General features: G+C 50.8%; 1 protein-coding gene across 1 annotated transcript; it reads right to left on the bottom strand.

Moving 5' to 3' along the window:
- Positions 1–387: 387 nt before the first annotated feature.
- On the bottom strand, positions 388–17,722 carry DNMT3L (DNA methyltransferase 3 like). The gene is made up of 12 exons (XM_008070096.2): positions 17,614–17,722; positions 17,043–17,159; positions 16,666–16,710; positions 15,600–15,679; positions 15,405–15,517; positions 14,188–14,359; positions 11,026–11,113; positions 9,704–9,792; positions 7,721–7,796; positions 6,671–6,810; positions 1,612–1,697; positions 388–553 (listed from the first exon to the last, which is right to left on the bottom strand). Exons 1-12 carry the CDS (start codon positions 17,720–17,722, stop codon positions 388–390), a joined length of 1,281 nt encoding a protein of 426 aa, XP_008068287.2.
- Between the last annotated feature and the right edge of the window lie 303 nt (positions 17,723–18,025).

The raw sequence follows: 18,025 nt of genomic DNA, 5'->3' as shown, positions 1-18,025 counted from the left end.
TCTTCCCTACGCACCATGTCCTACAGGATGAAAGGAAGACTGTGCCTATGCACAGAAACACCAAACATGACCAATAACGATCTTATAATAAATATATTTCAACCTCTCAACAGGAACACAGAAATGCTCTCGGGAAGTATAACATGCACTGTAACATGGGATCCTGCCTCTAGCAGCACGGTGCCCCAGCCCAGCCTGTGAACTGGCACAATGGGATGGACCCTGTGTCTCCAGAACCAAACAGAAAATGGGTCTTCATGACCATGAGAAACCCAAAATCAAGTAAGCAAATAAAATAATCACCTCAAGAGAAAAAAGGAGACATGCTAAGGAAAGTTGTCTTTGTTCTAGGAAAATATTTCTTTTTTTTTGTGGTTAATGACTCATTTATAAGAAGGAAGTGAGTTCTGTTGAAAAATATTTGAAATATTCTCTTAGGGGGAGAAAGCAGTTCTTCACCAGTTTGGTGGGCCCCTGGGTGGGAAGCTTTGCTCTCTGTCTGTCCTGAGCCAGCAGGGACAACTCCTCTTCTGAAACCAGGGCTGAGTGCTTGCTGTGGGGGAGAAGGAGACTCGTGACTAAGTCTAGTGGTCTGGGACTGTACGGCCTGGAGGGGCAGCAAGGAGCTTGCACAGCAAGGTCAGGGGAGCTGCCTGGCTGCTCACTCATTCCAAGGTGTCCAAGACAACTCCCAGGTTCCCCCCCAGCTTCTGCGAATTTTTCTCACAGGTAAAATGATAAGTCCAGGGAAGAAAGGGATGAGACCACCCCATGCTTCCTGCCTTCCCTGGAGGGGCGGGTCCTGTGGGAAGTGGGCTGCGGGTGACATGCAGGGTCTCCAGGATCGGACCCTTGGCCCAGTCCGGTAGGTCTCATCTCCATATGAAGAGCAGATCTGCAGGCCATCTAGAGGGGCCATGAGCTGTCCCTGGGCCACCCCCTCAGAGGAGACCCAGGGGCCAAGGTTGGTCAAACCTCACAGAAAGGCATGGAGCATTCCCAGAGGATTCAGACGTAACAAAGACCCAGATAAATGGTACTTAGGTCACTCCTGGGGCTCCAGGGGCTGCCTGTGCTGGAAGCCCAGCCCTGGGCAGGGGAGAGACAGGACCTTCTGCCTGGGCTTGGGTGAGCCCATGGGGAAGGGGGACTTGGCAGACATGGTACCCGACTCCCCCTCAGGCACCCCACTGGAGTCTGGGAATATTTCTGTTTACTTTGGCATGAAGGCCACGACTGAGGTGCCAGACAAGAGATACTCCCTCCCCCAGGGCACGTTCCCCATACCCCTCCCTAGAGCAGCCTGAAGACTGTCCTCGACTGTCCCAGGGAAGATGGCGACCATCTAAGCAGAATGACTTCTACTTTCAGGGTGTGTGTGTTTTGTTTCACTGTTAAGACACACATGAGCCTGGATGGAAACCGAGGATGAAGGAGCAGCTAACTTCCTTCTGGGAGCCTGGAGCCCTGGAGGACAGCTCAGACCATCTGGCCCTCAAAGCCTGACCCTGCTAGACAAACTCCATTTTATCTGACGTATTTCCCTGGTGAGGCCACTTCTAGGTCGTGTCCCTCCTTGCCCCGAAAGGTCCTGCCCTGTCCAGTACATACCTCCTTACCGCAGGGATATTACTCCATACACACACAGCATTCTGGAGGGCTCTGCCATGGATGTCCGGGATGGTCACAGGCTCTGTCTGGAGAGTGGAAGGGTTGGCTATTGTCAGAGAGACCTGGATGGTGGTCTCCACCCACCAGCCCACAGTCCTCAACCTCCATCTGGCCCTGAGCGGTTAACAGACATTCTAGGCTGACTGCATCTAAGTGGCGGGTATTACACATCACACCTCGTTTCTTATAATTCACCTTAGGATAAAAACAGCTGAGTCATTATTTTAAATCTTTTAACTGGCAGGTCATACAACCCAGAGATTCCCCACCCACAACATTGTGGGTGTTTGCTAAGGGTAAGGGAAGCCTTGGTCTCTGGGAGTTGAGACGTTTTGCTCAGGGAAAGACAAGGCTCTACTGGCAGAGACAAGGGCTCTCCAAAGGAAAGACGTGATTGTGCTTGTCAGAAGTCTAACGGGTTGCTGCAGTCCTGGGGTTGCAATCTCTCTGGAAGCCCCAGAAGGAAGGCAGGAAAGAGTGAGAGGCAGGAGGCAGGAGAGGGACCTCCCCTGCTGGGCAGGGAGAGACGGATAGGAGAAACCGAAGAAGAGGCTACCAGTCTCCAACACCTACTGTCTCTGGAGTGGGAAGGAGAGGGAAGGGGAGGGGGAAAGGGAGGAGGAGAGAGAGAGGCAGGTCAGAGAGACTCACCCAGGATGTATCATCTAGCTCAGAACTAGAAGGGACCAAACAGCATTTGTCATGTTTAGGTTTCTTCCTACCATCATCGGATATGAGATTCCACAATAAAATGAGGTTTTAGAAAATACGAGATGTTTCTTTTTTTGCTGACTTCTTATTTGGGACCAGTTAATTGTGAGCTACCAAACTTGTGTGCAATACAATCAAAAGTTACTATTTTTGCTGTTCTTTAAGTTTGTTGATAACTGGCACCAGGTTTAGAAGCTTTGCTTTTTGATTGGACACACGATTACTTATTAATGGTTTTTTCTGAGAAATGTTGCCACTTACAAACCTGATCCCAGCTGCTGACATGTGGTATTATGTCAGTATTCTTTTAAATTTCCAGATTTTCTAATAAGGAGAAATAACCACAGAAACAGAAGAAAATAAAAGAAGCATGAGATCACCTTGCTCAATTCTATGAAAATAATTTCTAAAACTTTAATTAAACGTATTGTGTTCTAGGAAAACATAACTTACCAAAACAGATCCCAGAAAAGACAGAAAACCTTAGTAGCTCAATTTTCATAGAAGAGTTACTTCCATTTTAAAACAACAGCAAGAACAATCTACCCAGACAATTTCACAGGAGAATTCTGTCACTGTTTCAAATATTTTTAGGAAGCAAATTTAACATTGACCCCAGAACATAACAAAGTTCACACAAAGCAAGAAAACTCCATACTAACCCCTTTCATGCTTGTCAATACAAAAAACCTAAATGAAATGCTGTTCAACAGAGTTTAGCAATATATTAAAATAACAATACATTATAACTAGGTGGATTTTTTCCCCAGGAATGCAAGGATAGCTTATTATTAGGAAATCCATTCATATATTACATCCTACTCTTAGATCTAAAGAGGAAAGTTATCTGTCATCTACACAGACATTAAAAAGAATATTTGATGAAACCCAGCAACATTTCTTGATAAAAATTTTCTAAAATATAGGGATCCATGGAAACTTCCTAACATAGTGAAATCATATTTCAAAGTCAGCATCAGCTCAATAGGGAAACATTGGACATCTGAAAGTCAGGAACAGACTGGATGTCCCCAGTCACTAATGGTATTCAACACTGTCCCAAAGATACCAACAATACAATGAGACCAAAAAAAAAATATTCAAGGTATGAAATCAGAATGAGAAAAATGACTATTTGCCAATGATCAAATACATAGTAAGTCTAATTGAATCAGCTGAAAACTACTCCAACACATAAGGTAACCAATAAGGTAGCAGAGTAAAACTAATGTATAGAAGTCCGTACCTTCATGTACACAAATCAAAAACAGACAGTAAAATGGAAGAGCCCATTCACCAGAAGGAAAAGTAGACATTCGAGAATGAATGTAGCAAGGCTGTAGAGAGTGCTCAGAGCACATTCCATGAGTGAGGGAAGGGACGTGCCCCACCTTGTCCTCTGCTGGCAGGAATGTGGACTGGGACAACACCCCTACCAAGGGCCACTGGGCACTATCTGTGAAAATTCCAAATGCATTTACCCTTTAGCCCAGAAATCTTGCTTCTGGAATTTATATCACAAATATCCCCTTAGTCGTATTGCTTAAAAGAACAAAAGATTAGAAGCAACCCCGTTATCCATCCATAGGGAAGAGGCTAAATGCATTTTTATGTCTATAGAAAGGAAAATTTCACAAAATGAAACAAATTGAAACAAAAACTGAGAAAAGTACTTTTGTACCAGAAGTATTTCCAAGGCAATTTTTCTTTTTTTTTGAGATGGAGTCTCATTCCGTCGCCCAGGCTGGAGTGAAGTGACACACTCATGGCCACCTCAGCATCAACTTGATGGGCTCCTGCGATCTTTCTGCCTCAGCCTTCCAAGTAGCCAGAACTACAGGCGTGTACTACCATGCCTGGCTAATTTTCATTTATTGTAGAGACAAGATCTCGCCAAGTTGTCTGGGATGGTCTCAAACCCACAGGCTCAGATAATCCACTCCCCTTGGCCTCCCAAAGTGCTGGGATTACAGGTTGAGCCACCAAGCTTGGTCGTTCCAAGGTAATTTAAGTGAAGAAAGCCAGGTGTCAAAGAGCAGAGTGCTCAGGAGTGCCATTTCTGGAGACCTCTGGAAGACCAGCCAAGACGCCAAAGAGGAGGGCCCATGGGGGGAGAGGCACTAGGGGAGGCCAGGAGGTTTGTCTTGTATGTTTTCATAACATTTGTTAAAAGTCTGAGCCACATGAGTGTGAAGAGACATCCTTCGGAAGGGTTCACCAAGCCTGGCCAGCGGCTGTCCCATGGAAAGTTCTGGGAAGGGTCCTAGGGGTCAGTTAATGCTTTAGTGCTTCAACCTCTCCCCACTGCACTAGTCATGAACCCACACCTAAGACCAGCTGAAACTCCTTTATAGCAAACCCAACTGCTGCACACTGCAAACCAAAAATAAAATCCAAAGCCCCCCAACTGATCGAATGACCAAGAGGATCCCAGAGACACCTGAAAAATGGAACTCCCAGCCATGATGGGAGGGAGGGTCATCATGCTTCAACATGCTCCCTCCCTATTGCAGTTTAGACACAACAGACCAGCATCAATGTTAACATAGAGCCCATAACACTGACAGAATGAACTCAGTGGCAACAGCATACCAAATTATAAACAGGACCCAAGACCATGCCAGGCAAGGGTTAAGTCACACATTCGAATATGTATGTCCCAGACACTGATTAACAGACCCCTACCCTGTCCCACCAGCAGCTTTAACTGGACAAGAGACTGACTTCAGTGTCTTTCTCCTGGCGAGAGACCACCAACATTGGACTGGTTCTGGTCAGTTTACAGAGGCTGCAGACTGAGTGCCTTCATGTCCTGAAAAGACATTTTGACGTACAGGGCTGGACTGTGATACACCGACATGTAAAGTCTCCACCACAAGGTGAACATGGGTCATATGTACATGCATACTTGTTTAATAAACATATGTTAGCACCCCCTTCATGAATATTCATGGTTCATCCTTTAGCCTGCTGAATATGTATGGTTTAGTCAACCTGTTCAGCTCAAAGCTCCTGCTCCAACCTCACCTCCTTCCAAGTGCCTGTCTCTGGGCTTTGCTGGAGACTTAATTCTCAGCCTGCAGAGTGGCCACCTTGCGGGCTGTAACCCTTACTAGAAGTGAAGATAGCTGGGCATGGTAGCACGCGCCTGTAGTTCCAGCTACTTGGAAGGCTAGGTGGAAGGATTGCCGAACCCCAACAGGTCGAGGCTGTGGTGGCCAGGAGCATGCCACTGCACTCCAGTCTGGGTGATGGAGTGAGACTCTAACTCAAAAAAAAAAAAAAAAAAAGAAGTGAAGAGTCTCCTTCTACATAATAGACCTTGAGACTTTTCAGTTGACAACCCTAGCTCCCTCTTCCACTCACTTGATTGCTTTCCTGTCATGCCATGAAATGCCCTGGCACCAGATGAACTTGACCCTGCCTGGACCTCAGTGAAGGCTCTGGCCCACAGGTCCTTGCCCCCTCTGCTCCCCACTTGGCGGGTGGAGCCCCCGCTTGCAATGGCCCCTCTCTGGGACCTGAGAGTATGATGAACTTCCTCCACCTGAACTTGGCTCTCCTCTCCTATGGCTGCGACTTGACCATCCCTTACCCATCATAGACATGCCTGGAACACCCGCCTGTTAGCCCCACACGGGATGCATCATGGAAGTCAGAAGTGGCAGCTCTGACGACCAGGGGTCAGACACATGAAAGAAAAACAAGTCTGTCAATGACCCAAAGGGTGAGTGTGTGAGTGAGAGTGTGCACATGCATGAGAGTGTGTGTGGCGTGAGCGTGTGTGATGTATAGTGTGAGTACGCATGTAGTGTGTGTGTGATGTGTACATGTGTGGTGTGTGTGTATAAGTGACTGCGCATGTGTGTACTGTGGTGTGTGTGTGCACATGTGACTATATGTAACATGTGAGTGATTGTGTGTGGTATGTACCTGTGTGGTGTGTATGTATAAGTGACTGTGCACTGTGGTGTGTGTATTCACACATGAGTGTGTGTGCATGTGAGCAGACTGAGAGGGCAGGGGAAACAAGAGGAGGTGACCCCTGTTAGTCATGTTCTGAGAGTACCCGTGTGGTGTAAAGTGGGACTGCCCTCAGAGGCAGTCCTTGAAGGGCCCCCCCTTGTGTCCCCAGGGACTGTAGCCTCAGTTGCGCAGTGTTCCTCATGGGCTGTGAGCAAAATGGAAGCAGGGGGCTGCAGGCAGCCAGGAGCCTGAAGAGCGGGATGTGAGCTGAGCCTGGGAGTGGGTGTGGGTTGGGGAGGCCTGCATGCCCTCCCGCACGCACCTCCAGGAAACGACTTGCAATGGCCCGGTCTTCTCTGGTCAGCATGACGTTGTCCACAAACATCCAGAAGAAGGGCTGCGGGCTGCCAGGCTGGGGCCGTGCGTACTGCAGGAGCCGGTGGAACTGGAACAGGTACCAGCCTGGGCAGGAGGACAGCACTGAGGGGGCTGGGGGTGGCAATCAGGTGACTTGGGGCTGGTGCATAAGGAGCCCAGGACACCAGGGCAGGGTTAAGGGGCACTTAGCCGAGGACCAGCCCTGGTCTGGGTGTCCACCTGCCCACCTCCCAGCAGCAATGGAGCCCTCGAGGACACAGGACCACAGGAGTGTGCAGACCCCAGCCTCCCTCAGGGAGGCCCAGCGTTGAGAAGGGGCAGAGGCAACTGTGAGGGAAGGCAGAGATGGCTGGGGTGCAGACTCAGCACAATTAACACCTTTTAAATAAAACTCCAGAGGAGTGCTCTCTAGTGACACAGGCATGTGGGGGCTGCCTGGTGGGGGTCAGAGAAAGGGCACGAGGAAGCCTTTGGGGTGATGGGGACATTTGCTCTCTTGATCATGGCGAGAGGTTCACAGGCATATATTTACATCAAAACCTACCAAATTGTACACATTGAATGTGTGCAATTTATTGTACGCCAGGGGTATCTCAATGAAGATGTTTTTTTAAAATGCAGATGAACTTTGGGAGGCCAAGGTGAGAGGACTGCCTGAGACCGTGGGTTCGAGACCAGCCCGGGCAACTTGGTGAGACCTCATCTCTATAATAAATAAAAAATTAGCCAGGCATGGTGATGCATGCCTGTAGTTCCAGTTGCTTGGAAGGCTGAGGCAGAAGGATCACATGAGCCCAGCAGGTCCAGGCTTCAGTGACCAAGAGCATATCACTGCATTCCAGCCTGGGTAACAGAGTGTGAGATTCCAACTCAAAAAAATGCAGACGATTTGCAGCTTCTGTCCTGCAGTGGGTAGGAGCGGGGGTGTGTGGATTTGACATGCTGCCTGTATAACTGGAGTCGACCACAGGCTGTTTCTGGAAACATCTCTCACCGGGAGGACGGTCGCAGGTGTGGCCCAAGGGAGGTGTTGCACCATACAGGAGATGGAATGGACCCCACTCTTCCACCTGTGGGACACGGGCAACTGGAGGACATGCTTATCTCAGCAGGAGAGTCTGGGCACTGAGACGCAAATGTTCCCAGCAATCAGGCAGCAGCAGTCAACATGGCATGGTGCCCGCCTCACCATGTGACATTGACAGGGCTCAACTTGCTCAGCACAGGGCCCTGTGCAGGCCCAGAAAACCCAGCAGTAGAGCCTACCAGGATAGGGCCACCCTCAGTCACCACCCATGCTCAGGGACACATTCGGGTCAGGAGGTGGTCATTGTCCTTAGAGAACCAGTCCCAGGAGGGTCCACACACAGACTCCCCACGGATATAAGGGATTCTGTGTATCATCTGGGAGCACGAGGCATGCCAACCACAGCTGGCAGTAGGGAGCAAACAGCAAGGGTGGAACATCCCTTGCTGAACAGAAGCGCTCCTCATGTGACATCAATAACCAGCCAGGGTCACCGCGTGGCTGAGCTGGAATAAACAAGACAACCACCTAATGCTCCTGCCTGAACACAGAAAAGACAAGGATGCTCTTCAACCACAACAGTGACAAATGATCCCCTCGTCAGGGTGACACGAGGGACATTGGCTTCATGAATGGTCACAACTCGAGCCTTGTGAAATCCTTCTTAAATAAAAAGTAACAAGATACTCAAGCCTCAGATTCTCCCCTCCTCTGACAGCACTCAGTCCAGGTAGGCCCTGCTCCCCTACCCTCCTCAAACCCTACAACAGCCCGAATCCTGTATTAAGCCCCCAAACTCCTCATGCTGCCTCTGGGAAGTTCTTTCATGATGTAGCAAGAGAATAAACCTGACTCTAGCTGACTACAATTGTGTCCTGGGGCACTGGGCTTTATCACAGAGAAAAGGCATGGTTGGAGGTCTGGTCAGAGGAGGTGGGCAAGGGCTAGTGGTCTAAGGCCAGCACCCCCCAAGATTTGCATGTAGGAGGTTGTGTGTGCTTATCTAACAACCGCCAGTGAACTCAGTGGACAGAGTGGCCAGATGGAGGCATCTTTAAAGAGGAGGAGGGCCAAGCATGGTGGCTCATGGCCTGTAATCTCAGCACTTTGGGAAGCTGAAGCGAGAGGACAATTTGAGGCCTGGAGTTTGAGATTAACCTGAGAAACATAGCAAGATCCTGTCTCTACAAAAAATAGAAAAATTAGCCAGGAGTGGTGGTAGGAGCCTGTAGTCTCAGCTACTTGGGAGGATATGGCAGGAGAATTGCTTGAGACCAGGAGTTCAAGGCTGCAGTAAGCTGAGGTCGTGCCATTGTACTCCAGCCTGGGTGACAGAGTGAGATCCTGTCTCAAAAATAAACAAATAAGTAACATAAAGAGGAGGAGGCAGGGCAGGAACAGAGTGGGCATCCTGCCTGCAGGAGGGGATGCGTCACTAGCGCTGGCTCATAGCGGTGTCTGGAGGATGCCTTCAAACGTGTGCACGTGTGTACTGGGGTGTGTGTGTGCACATGTGAGTATCGGGAGCCGCCAGTGGCTCAGGCCCAGACTCACATCTTTATTTTAGAGGGCAGAATGAGGCTCATCCCCCTTGCTGGGCAGTGCCCTGTCACAGGCAGTGGAAGAAACTGACCACTTGGATTTCAAGGTGTTGGGCAAGATGTTTGAGCACACTGATCTGGGCTCTGGGCATTGCAGGGGTCATGAAAGTGTGCTGCGCAGACCTCCCACTGTGGGAGCATCACAATCATGGATGTGCTGGTAGGGACTGACTCCTGCCAAGGCTAGGACTCCCCACTGGGCCAGCTGAGAGGCCACTGCTCCTCCAAGCCTCTGCTGCCTCTCCCTGCCCATCTGAGACCCTCCCTCTTCCTGGCCCTGTCCTGCACTGTCCCCAAGGACTCTCGCCCTGCTCCCATCTTGGCAGCTGAAGCGCACAGCAGTACTCACGTTCCTCCTCACTATGTTGGTGGTATCATCCAAATGCCTCAGTCTTCCTGGGTCAGAACCGGTTTCCACAAAGCCCAAACTCATCAGCTCTGGGTGGGGAGAAACAAGAAGGGCCCAGGGGCTTATGTGGCTTTTTGCCCCCTCAGAGAACCAAAAAGGCCAGTGGCTGGTCTCAAGGCTTTCCTGCCAAGAATAAGCAAACTAAACTGTTTTTTCTTTCTTTTCTTTCCTTCCCCTCCCCCTCCCCCCATCCTCCCTCTCCCTCTCCCTCTCTCTCCCTCTCTGTCTCTGTCTCTGTCTCTGTCTCTCTCTCTCTCTCTCTCTCTCTCTCTCTCTCTCTCTCTCTCTCTCTCTCTCTCGTTAGGGTCCCCTAACCCAGGCTAGAGTACAGTGGCATGATTAAGGCTCACTGCAGCCTTGACCTCCTGGGCTCAGGTGATCCTTCCAAGTTAGCCTTCCGAGTAGCTGGGACTATAAGTGTGCACCACCACGCCCAGCTAATATTTTTACTTTTTGTAGAGATGAGGTCTTGCTATGTTACTCAGGCTGGTCTTGAACTCCTGGGCTCAAGTGATTCTCCTGCCTCGGCCTCCCAAAGTGCTGTGATTACAGGCATGAGCCATTGTATCCCAAACTGTCTTTTTAATGACACGTCAGGCAGTTGAAGGATAGCTTTTGTCTCATCCTAAGCTAGACAAGCAAACTTCACCAAGTTTGATTTAAGGACGTCAAGCAGTTTGTTGCAAAACCAAGCACTTTTGGTTTGTGCTGTCACCCACTAGGTTAGGAAATCTGCTGGGCAGTGGAGTCATCACTGATGTCACCTGGCAAGTGTGGGTAGCAAAGCCAGGGAATGGCCTTAGAGGTGGCCAGGGCTCTTCAGCCCCACCCAGCAGTGGGACTGTGGGCAGGCTGTGTGCTGTGTGTGACTCAGGCTCCTGGTAGGCCACGCAGTGGGGGATGGGACACAAGCTCCATGTGGGGCCATTCCAACAACACTATGGTGCACTTAGCATGGAGCTCCAAGTGGGACTGATGCCTGATTGATTAGGTCAGAGATTAGAGACTGTCTTCATGGATTCTAATATGTCTGCTGGGCCCAGAAGACTGGGTGGGGTTTCCAAAGGCACCAGCAGCAAGGGGTGGCAGTTAGTGTGGGCCCTGGTGGAGCAGGACACCAGCACATGGCCAGTCTGACCAGCTGGAGATTTAGGGAAAGGAGGGTGCAGGGAGCCCTGGAGGGGTGGGAGGGGGGGACTTGTGAGGTGGTCAGGTATGTAAAGTCATCTTCCTGTGAGACTTTAGGATGTCACTGCACTCACCTTTCTTGATGTCCCCAAAAAGGGACAGCACCCGCACTGGTTCTCTCTTCCACACAGGCACGGTTTTGTACATTTCAAGAGAACTCTCCTATTTATTAAATTAAAACATTTCTGTTACTCTTGGGTTCCAGGTCCTCCATCTGGGAGATCCTGACCTTGCAGCAGGGCCCCTTGTGCCCCATGTTCGCTTCCCACTGGCTGCCCTGTCTGCCCTGCAGGTGTTGGGAATGTCTGAAAGCTGTCTGACATTCCTGGAGGGACCCTGCTGTCTGCTCTCTACTGCTGGTGACCTGTCAGCACCCTGAGTCCAGCCATGAGGAGCCATGCTGAGAACAAAGGACATCAGAGTAACTAAGAATGGCGGGTCGTGTTGACCCAGCGGTAAAACCTGATCCTCCCAGCTTTCCCCTGCAAGGACTTTGGGCCAGACAGAGACTGGGTTAGTTCACTTGTAAGACAAGCATCTCCAGTCTCCCTGCCCCCACGGAGGTCGTAGTTAGGGATGCCTGACCAGGGGCGAGCAGAAAACTATCAGGAACCAACCTGAGCATGGGGCAGCTGCCCGTGTGGGGGCTCGAGGGAGACTCAAGGCCATGTGGATGCCCAGCACAGGCAACTCCTGCAGCTGTGGGGAAGGTGGGGTCCCAGCTGCCCTTGGAGGAGGCAGGGGAGGGGAAGGGAGAGGCTCAGCCCACAGGTCTGTGCAGGGGAAGACCTGGGGTCTCAGGACAAAGCTAAACTGAAAGCCAGCAGTCCCTTGCTGCTCAGTGCCAGTGTATGGGAGGGCTTTAACAACATGTGTGAATACCACTTCACTTTCTTTGGAGGTGAAACCCCTACAGCAACCTTCGATCCTGGGCTCTGCATGACGCCGAGCATGAAGGTTCTTGCCCTTAAATGACTCCAAGAGGACTCTATTAAGGCATGAGCACACCTTGTTTTCTGGAGAGCACCAAGAGGCCACCTACAAATAACTGTCAGGTGAAAACACATCTGCCCTAGACTGACATCAAGGAGCCTTTGCAGGACATCCCTCAGCCACCGATATGAATATGCACAGGGACACAGCAGCCTGGAGCCATGGGAGCCTTGGATGTAGGGAGCGTTAGAAACCCCATGCCCCATGCCTGGCGGCATGGAGAGCCTCAGAAGTGAGCAGGAGCCAGACGCTGGCCTGGGGAGGTGACACTCCTGGGGCAGAGATGCCATCCGGGGTCACATGCCCCCAATGGCGAGATGGACCAGGTGGGCACATATCTGCAGCTTCACATGCTCCCTCCAAGAGTACCCGCCTCCCTCTAGCCGCAAACTTGGGGAGACCACAGCTTCCAAAACACTGAACTTTTGTCCAAAAATATCACCTTCCCAAGCCAGATTCAGTGGCTCACGCTTGTAATCCCAGCATTCTGGGAGGCAGAAGCAAGAGGGCTGCCTGAGCCCAGGGGTTCAAGACCAGCCTGAGCAAATTGGTGAGACCTCGTCTCTACAATAAATCAAAAAAGTATCCAGGCATGGTGGCACGTGCCTGTAGTCCTAACTACTCAGGTGGCTGAGGAGGAAGGATTGCCTAAGCCCAGCAGATCGAGGATGTGGTAGCCATGATCGTGCCACTGCACTCCAGCCTGGGCAGCAGAGTGAGACTCCAACTGAGAAAACAAAAAAACACCTCCCTCTGCCCTTTTCCTGCTTATGTCAGGTCAAATATTACTGGGCAAGAAGAGATGACTTTACTTAACCTTAAGGAATGCTAGCTGGCTGGCGAGGTGCAGTGGCTCACGCCTATAATCCCAGTACTTTGGGAGGCTGATGTGAGAGGACTGCTTGAGCCCTGGAGTCTGAGGCCAGCCTGGGCAACATAGCAAGACCTCATCTCTATATTAAAAAATTTAATTTAATTATTTTTTTAAAATAATGCAATCTGGAGGGCAGAGGACAGTTGAACAACCCTGGTCTGTGCCCTATGCTGAACACTTTCCTGAGGACTCTTACCCCTCTGCAGGGGCTTCCGGGGACTACCATAACAAATTGGAACAGACTGCAGGCTTAACACAGCAAAAATGTATTATCTCACAGCTCAGGAGACCAGAAACCTGGAATCAAGGTGCCAGCAGGGCTGGCTCCCTCTGAATGGTCTAGGGGAGGACGTCCCTGGCCCCTTTCCCAGCTTCTAGTGCTGCCAGCACCCACTGGTTTGTAGATGCTTCCTTCCCATCTCTGCCACCCTCACCACATGGTCATCTTCTCTGTGTGTCTCTATCCCTCAAAGCTCTTATCGGGACACCAGTCATTGCATTTAGGGCCCACCCTAAATCCAGGATGAGCTCAAGAGCCTTAACTAAATCACATCTGCAGAGACCCTATTTCCAAACAAAGTCACATCCACAGGCACTGGGCTCAGGACCTGGGCATATCTCCTGTGGGAGACACAGTGCAGCCTACTATACCTCTGACAAGCTCACAGCTCCTGCCTGACTCCCTGGCTCCTAGGCTTGACCCGCAAGAGGTCCCATGCCTAGCCAGCATCTGCCTGAGCACTGACCCCTGCATGCTGGACCCACAGACATGCTGAGAACTTGCCAGTCATTCTCTCCCAGATTCCTCTCCTACTTATTGCAAGAGCCTCATTCCCAGGCTTGTAAGAAACAAAATGGGGCTGGACATGGTGGCTTGTGCCTGTAATCCCAGCATTTTGGGAGACAGAGGCTGGAGGATTGCTTGAGCCCAGTTTGAGACTAGCCTGGGCAACATGGCGAGACCTCGTCTCTACAAAAAATAAAAAATTAGCCGGGTGTGGTGGCACACACCTGTAGTCCCAGCTACTTGGAAGGCTGAGGGAAGAATTTCCTAAGCTCAGCAGGTCGAGGCTATGGTAGCTGTGATTGTGCCATTGCACTCCAGCCTGGGCAACAGAGTGAGACTGACTCAAAAAAAAAAAAAAAAGAAGAAGAAAGAAAAAAAGAAACAAAAGAGCCATGCCAAGGTTGTTTTACAAGAATTGATTATCTAGTGGAATTTGCTACCAACGAGGAGGACAACAAAGAGTGTTTGCTCGAAAGCCTGCAACTTCATTATTGTCAGAGCGAACAGGCAGTAACCAGAAGGAAAAGCCACAAAGCCCAGAGCCGGCTGCCACAGGGTCCTGTGCCCTAGCGGGCTCCTTACCGACTCACGGTCATAGAAGGCCTTCAGTTGGCCTCGCCACTTCCTCCTCCTCTGCAGGAGGCCACTGCGGGTGAAAGGCAGGCACAGGAAGCACACCCAGTTACTCATGGCATGGACTTTCTCCGAGGTCCCTGGGCTGACCAGGGTGTCCAAACACTCAAAACAGTAGCATCTAGAGTCAAACAGAAAACCGCAGAGGCTGAAATGACAAGTCCCTCAGCACCAGGGCAAGGCAGAAGCAGGCCTAAGACGTGCTTTGGTGTGAACAATAAAAGTCACAGTTGGAGGCCAGGCACAATGGCTCATGCCTATAATCCTAGCACTTTGGGAGCCCGAGGCAGGAGGATTGCTTAAGCCCAGCAGTTCGAGACCAGCATGAACAACATAGTGAGACCGTGTCTCTACAAAAATAAAAATAAAAAATATTATCCAGGTGTGGTGGCACAAGCCTGTAGCCCCTGCTACTCAGGAGGCTGAGGTGAAAGGACCGCCTGAGCCCAAGAGGTTGAGGCTGCTGTGAGCCCTGATCATGCCACTGGACTTCAGCCCGGACGATAGTGAGACCCCAAATAAAAAAAAAAAAAAGTCACAATCAAAGAAGCCCTGCCTGTCCCTGCACTGTGTGGTGGGAAGGGAGGCTGTGACTTTGGGCAATAGGGACACAGTTCCTCCTAGGGACTTGGAGTGACAGGAGCCCACCGGTGCAGAAGACAGCAAAGAAGGCTTAAGGGCAATGACAGACCTCAAAGAACCCCTTAAGCCACCTATCTGCCTCTGAACTCCAGAGCCCGCAGAAACAGTTTAAGGGCTCCCAGCATAACCAAATGCAGAAGCACCAGCTGAGGGAGGCAATTTGAGGCAGGGCAGATGGCCGAGGAGGACCAAAGGGGGACCCCTAAGGTCAGAGCTCAGGTGGGTGAGTAGTGACCAAGGGGTGCACATGCCCTTTGTGGTCCCCTGGTCATGACTGGCAGCCATGGGGTGTGGGGTTTCTAACGCTCCCTACATATGGTGGAAGGAACAGCCATGTTGTGGCAATAATACTGAAAAGAAAAGTCACAAACACAGACTTCTGACACCCTGTCTCCCATCTGCCAAGGCTCTATGCCAAATGTGTTTGAGACGGAAATTGAAAACTCTGGAGAAAATGGTTCTTCTCAGAGGAGTGGCTAGGAAGGCTGGGTGTTTCCTCCTTACCAGCAGGGCCCTCAACTCACCGGGTGCAATCGGGGTTTTCACAGATGAGCAGTGTCTCTCCCGAGCAGCAGATGGAACAGTAGGATTGGTACCCGTCCTCGTCATACAGGAAAAGTGTGTCCAGGAACTTGTCCTTAGCAGGGAGCAGAGCCAGACTGGCTATGTCCCCCCATTCCGAGACTGCGAGGGGAGTCACACCCAGCTTCCCTGCTTACCTTACATGGGGCACACATCCCTCCCTCAAACAGAGGGTGCTGTGTGTGAACGAGGAAACTTCCACAGCAGAGGCAGATGTCTAAAGGAAACACCCAAAATGCCATGTATTTTATGGAGCCAGCAAATGGAGCAAAAGACTTGAGAACAGATTTAACCAAAGAAGTGCAAGACCTGCCCACTGAAAATCACAAAGCATTGCAGAGAGAAACAAAGAAAATCTAATTAAATGGCAAGATATCCCATGTTTATGGATTAGAAGACTATATAATATTGTTAAAATACCAAAACTCCCCAGATGGATACAGACCCTTTCCAAAATCCCAACTGGCCTTTCTGTGGGAAGTGACAAGCTGATTCTAACATTTATGTGGAAATACAAGGGATCCAGAACAGGCAATTCCATAGAGAGAGAGATTCATGTCTGTCTAGGGTTGAAAGAAGGGAGGCGAGAAGGGGAATTTGGAGTAACTGTTATTGGATAAGGGTTTTCTTTTTGAGGTGATGAAATGTTCTAAAATTAGATGGCGATGATAGTCACACAACTTTAAATTTACAAAAGTGGTTGGGTAAGGTAGTTCACGCCTGTCATCCTAGCACTTTGGGAGGCTGAGGCAGAAGGATCACTTGAGCCTAGGAGTTCAAGGTCAACCTGGGCAACAAAGTGAGACCTCGCCTCTACAAAAAAAAAAAAAAAAAATTAGCTGGGCATGGTGGTTCATGCCTATAGCCAGCTACTCAGGAGGCCGAGGCTGAAAGATCACCTAAACCCAAGAGGTGGAGGTTGTGGTGAGCCGGGATCATGCCACTGCACTCCAGCCTGGATAACAGAGTGAGACTCTGACTCAAAAAATAATAACAAAGACAAACTAATAAATAAATAAACTAAAAGATTGAACTATATACTTTAATTGAAGCTGCAAGGGCCTTGGGGAGAGGGTAGGGAATATGAGTGGGCCCAGGGCGTCCATGTCCTTCTAGGGTGACTGTATGCTGAAGCAGCAAACCTTTCCAGAACCGGCAGATATGTTCTTTTGCTGGGTCCTGGGCAAGTGTGCAAATGCTCACCTTCTATGTTTCGCTGGTTAACCTTGACTTCATATGCAATGTGATCTAGAAAAGAGAATAAGAAGTAGCCCCCCCTTCCTAATTTAAATATGGCCAAGAAGCAAGCATCACAACTTGATCTTCTGAAGTCACAGTAAATAGCCTGGGGACTTCCACCATCCCTCTCCCCTCACCCCCCACACTCCTGCCTTGAACCTTATCCTGGTGGGTTAAACATGGAGCCTAGGGCAGGGGGGAAGGCTCCAGGTGGAGACCTTCTGCCTTGTCCAGGTGTCTGAATGATGCATGAATGTTCCAGAAGCCTGGAACTCCAGATACTGTCCAGGCCTGGAATCGGAATTCTAAGTGACTGGTCCAATAAGCAGATGAGCTCTCACCTCTGCCCAGCCTGGGTGAAGAGGAAGTCGACAGCTCGCTGGAGCCTACCAGGATCACGTCCAAGCTACATTCAGCCTCCAGGTCCAGGACTGGGGCTGCTGCCACAGGGATGCCATGCCAGGACACAGGGCACACAACGCAGACATGAGAAAGTCATCAGCCTCTGCTTGGAGCCTCTGCTGGGAGGCCCTGCCCAGCTCATGTCTCACTGGCCCCATGGTGACACCCACTCATCCCGACCCAGGGATGAGGGGCAAGAAAGACAGTGAAGAATGCCAGCCCTGAGAAGGCTTGGTGGGTCCCCTGTGGTGTGCCCCTCGCCTCCCCAGGCCTGTCACCACTCAGGGTCGGTGGGCCACTTCTCCCCACAAAGGGGAGGGCAGGAGGCCTTGTGAGGACCCAGAGACAACATCGGCTCCAGCCCCTGTCTCCCTCTTCATTAACCTTGGGACCCCAAGCCTCCCGCTTCACACAGTGTCCCCAGGTCCCAGGAGGGACCCTGGGGGATGGTCTCTGCCAGGTCGCACCCTCAAAGGCAGGACCGCCAAGGAGAAGAAGAAAGGGCCTCACGGGTTTCACAGGGCGGCCGCCACTGCTCCTTGTCCAACTGGCTGGCGAGGTCAGAGTTTGAGCTGTGCAAGGACTCCAAGGGTAAGGTCCTCCGGCAAGAGAGGGCCATGGAACCAGGAATGCACAGGAAACAGAATCAGCTGGAAGGGTCCAGGTCCACCAGGGCTAGTGGGAGGCTTGAGGGCACTCTGCGCCACACTGCGCCACAATGCGTGATGTGGGCGTGATGCGGGGGCGGAAAAGGGCGGGGGAGGAGGGAATGCGGGGGTGAGAGGCTCCTATGGGGGTACTTAGGGCGGGAGGTTAAGGGGGTGGGGAGGGTGGTGAGGGGAGGTTGGGGGACTTGTAAGGGGAGGTTAGGGGCCTGGAGGAAAGGAGGAAAGGGAGCCTTTAAAGTGGGATGGGGCCGGGC

Source organism: Carlito syrichta, unplaced genomic scaffold (genome assembly GCF_000164805.1).
Source record: "Carlito syrichta isolate Samal-C Ts95f unplaced genomic scaffold, Tarsius_syrichta-2.0.1 Scaffold312932, whole genome shotgun sequence".
NCBI classification, from domain to species: domain Eukaryota; kingdom Metazoa; phylum Chordata; class Mammalia; order Primates; family Tarsiidae; genus Carlito; species Carlito syrichta.
The sequence above is the reverse complement of the archived record's forward strand: the minus strand, read 5'-3'. Positions and strand labels throughout refer to the sequence as shown.